At 50.2% G+C, this 2,995-nt stretch overlaps 1 protein-coding gene across 1 annotated transcript; it reads left to right on the top strand.

Moving 5' to 3' along the window:
- The first annotated feature begins 553 nt into the window (after positions 1-553).
- LOC104953428 (kunitz-type protease inhibitor 1-like) lies at positions 554-2,843 on the top strand. The gene is made up of 2 exons (XM_010780369.1): positions 554-1,166; positions 2,644-2,843. The coding sequence occupies exons 1-2, from the start codon at positions 782-784 to the stop codon at positions 2,826-2,828; spliced, it is 570 nt and encodes a 189-aa protein (XP_010778671.1). The 5' UTR covers positions 554-781; the 3' UTR covers positions 2,829-2,843.
- The last annotated feature ends 152 nt before the right edge of the window (positions 2,844-2,995 follow it).

Below are 2,995 nucleotides of genomic sequence, written 5' to 3'. Positions count from 1 at the left end.
CTCTCACAACCGAAATACGACATGACGACAGGCTGACACACACACACACACACACACACACACACACACACACACACACACACACACACACACACACACACACACACACACACACACACACACACACACAGTCCTTGTGTCACCTTGATGAGTCTTCAAGTGCTTTCAGATAAATGCATGTCTGTCTTCTTTAATAGAGATAATAACAAGTATACAATAATAATAATAATAATAATGAATGTTTAATGTTTATTATTTACTTCACGTTTCTTCCTTGTGTTTGAAGTTATTGTTTTTATTGTTATTGTTTCTAAACTTCAATTTATTCATATTTTATTAAGGTTGAATAAAACATTATTTATAATGATAACAGTTTTAGAAAATAAAGAATCATAACTTAATAAAAACATATTATAATAATCATAAATGATATGATTTTAATAAAGGACAACAGACATGAAGAAAGAAGCCGGTGTCACCACTCGCCACACCTGAGTCACGTCTTAGAGTGGGGCGTGACCTGCGTGTCTTCCTGTTTGTGAGCGGGTGAGACACACCTGAGGAGCAGCGTCGCGAGCAGCAGCACACACACACACACACACTTTGTTTTAATTCACAGATTCATTTTAAGCACAGCGACAGGACGACCACCGCGTGCGGTTCCTCTGCTGACACTGAGCGAAGCGCGAGAGAGAGAGAGAGAGAGAGACAGAGAGAGAAAGACAGAGAGAAAGACAGAGAGAGAGACAGAGAGAGAGAGAGAGAGAGAGAGAGAGAGAGAATGCCTCCCTCCCCCCTCCTGCTCCTCCTGCTCCTCCTCCTCCTCCTCCGCACCGCTGCAGCGGAAGACTGCCGCGCCGCGTTCCGCTCCGGCCAGGCGAACTTTGTGCTGGACGCGGAGGACGCGGTGGAGGAGGGCGCGAGGCTGCTGGCCACCGAGCGCGTGAGCTCCGAGGAGGCCTGCAGGAACGCGTGTTGCCTCGACAGGCGCTGCAACCTCGCGCTGCTGGAGCCTCGCGGCACCGCGGGGGCGGAACACCGCACGTGCGACCTGTTCGACTGCGTGCACAGAAACCGCTTCGTGTGCAGGTTCGTGAACCAGGTGGGGTTCCTGAGCTGGATCCGCGAGGCCGAGTTCCTGCAACACCTGCAGGGCCCGCAGACAGGTGAGGGGGGGCGTCCAATAGGAAGGCTTTATTTAACATGCAACAGCGTGTTTTAAACACTTTAGGCCTACTAAATACTCTTATTTATCTTTCACTACATCTACTTTTTAAGTTTATCTGTAATGTCATCTAACTTCATAATAGCAGCAATAGTAATAATAACAACAAGTAATAACAATCAATCAGAACAGGTTGTATTACCTGTAGATTACCCAGGAGGAACGATCTCTGTGTTCGTGGTGCGTTCAAAGACACAGAGAAGAATACGTAGCAAAACTAAATAAAACAGGACCGTTATAACAATATTTACATGTGAAGAATATAGTGTATTTAGAGTGGAGCTGATTTCTCACCTGTCTGTCTCTCACCGCTCTCTCACCTGTCTCTCACCTGACTCTCTCACCTGTCTCTCACCTGACTCTCTCACCTGTCTCTCCTGTCTCTCTCTCACCTGTCTGTCTCTCACCTGTCCTCTCACCTCTCTCCTGTCTGTCTCTCACCTGTCTGTCTCTCACTTGTCTGTCTCTCACCTGTCCCCTCACCTGTCTCTCACCTGTCTGTCTCTCACCTGTCCTCTCACCTCTCTCTCACCTGTCTCTCACCTGTCCCCTCACCTGTCTCTCACCTGTCACTCTCACCTGTCTGTCTCTCACCTGTCTTCTCACCTGTCTCTCACCTGTCTGTCTCTCACCTGTCCTCTCACCTGTCTCTCACCTGTCTTCTCACCTCTCTCTCACCTGTCTCTCACCTGTCCTCTCACCTGTCTCTCACCTGTCTTCTCACCTCTCTCTCACCTGTCCTCTCACCTGTATCTCACCTCTCTCTCACCTGTCTGTCTCTCTCCCTGTCTGTCTCTCTCACCTGTCTCTCTCACCTGTCTGTCTCTCACCTGTCTCTCACCTGTCCTCTCACCTCTCTCTCACCTGTGTTTCTCTCTCACCTGTCTGTCTCTCTCACCTGTCTCTCTCACCTGTCTGTCTCTCTCACCTGTTTGTCTCTCACCTCTCTCTCACCTGTCTCTCACCTGTCTGTCTCTCACCTGTCTCTCACCTGTCACTCTCACCTGTCTGTCTCTCACCTGTCTCTCACCTGTCCTCTCACCTCTCTCTCACCTGTGTTTCTCTCTCACCTGTCTGTCTCTCTCACCTGTCTCTCTCACCTGTCTGTCTCTCTCACCTGTTTGTCTCTCACCTGTCCTCTCACTTCTCTCTCACCTGTGTTTCTCTCTCACCTGTCTCTCTCACCTGTCTGTCTCTCACCTGTCCTCTCACCTCTCTCTCACCTGTCTCTCCCCTGTCTGTCTCTCACCTGTCTCTCACCTGTCTCTCACCTGTCTCTCACCTGTCTCTCACCTGTCCTCTCACCTGTCTCTCACCTGTCTCTCTCACCTGTCTGTCTCTCACCTTGTCTCTCTCACATGTATGTCTCTCACCTGTCTCTCACCTGTCTCTCACCTGTCCTCTCACCTGTCCTCCAGGTGATAAGACTCCGCCCATTGCCATCGCGGCCCGTGATGTCATCGTTCAGCCGGGGGTGCAGGTGACGCTGAGCGGCATCCAGAGCCTGGCGCTGGACGATGCCCACATCATGAGCTACAGCTGGAGCGTGCAGGGCGAGGCCGAGAGTGTCCACATGCAGGTAAACACAGGGGGCGGGGCTTAGAAAAGGCAACCAATGGGAGGGTCTTATCATAAACCCCTGGTCTGTGTTTACATTAGCATGCTAACACTCAGAGCTAACCTGTACTGGAGAGAGTCTGTGTGAAGGAGCAGGAAATCAAAAGGAAGTCACCTTGTGGTGAACCTGAGAGAGAGAAAGAGTTTGAGCTC

The sequence above is a fragment of the Notothenia coriiceps genome, unplaced genomic scaffold (assembly GCF_000735185.1).
Source record: "Notothenia coriiceps isolate Sejong01 unplaced genomic scaffold, NC01 NC01_scaffold00021721, whole genome shotgun sequence".
In the NCBI taxonomy this organism is placed as follows: Eukaryota; Metazoa; Chordata; class Actinopteri; order Perciformes; family Nototheniidae; genus Notothenia; species Notothenia coriiceps.
The sequence above is the reverse complement of the archived record's forward strand: the minus strand, read 5'-3'. Positions and strand labels throughout refer to the sequence as shown.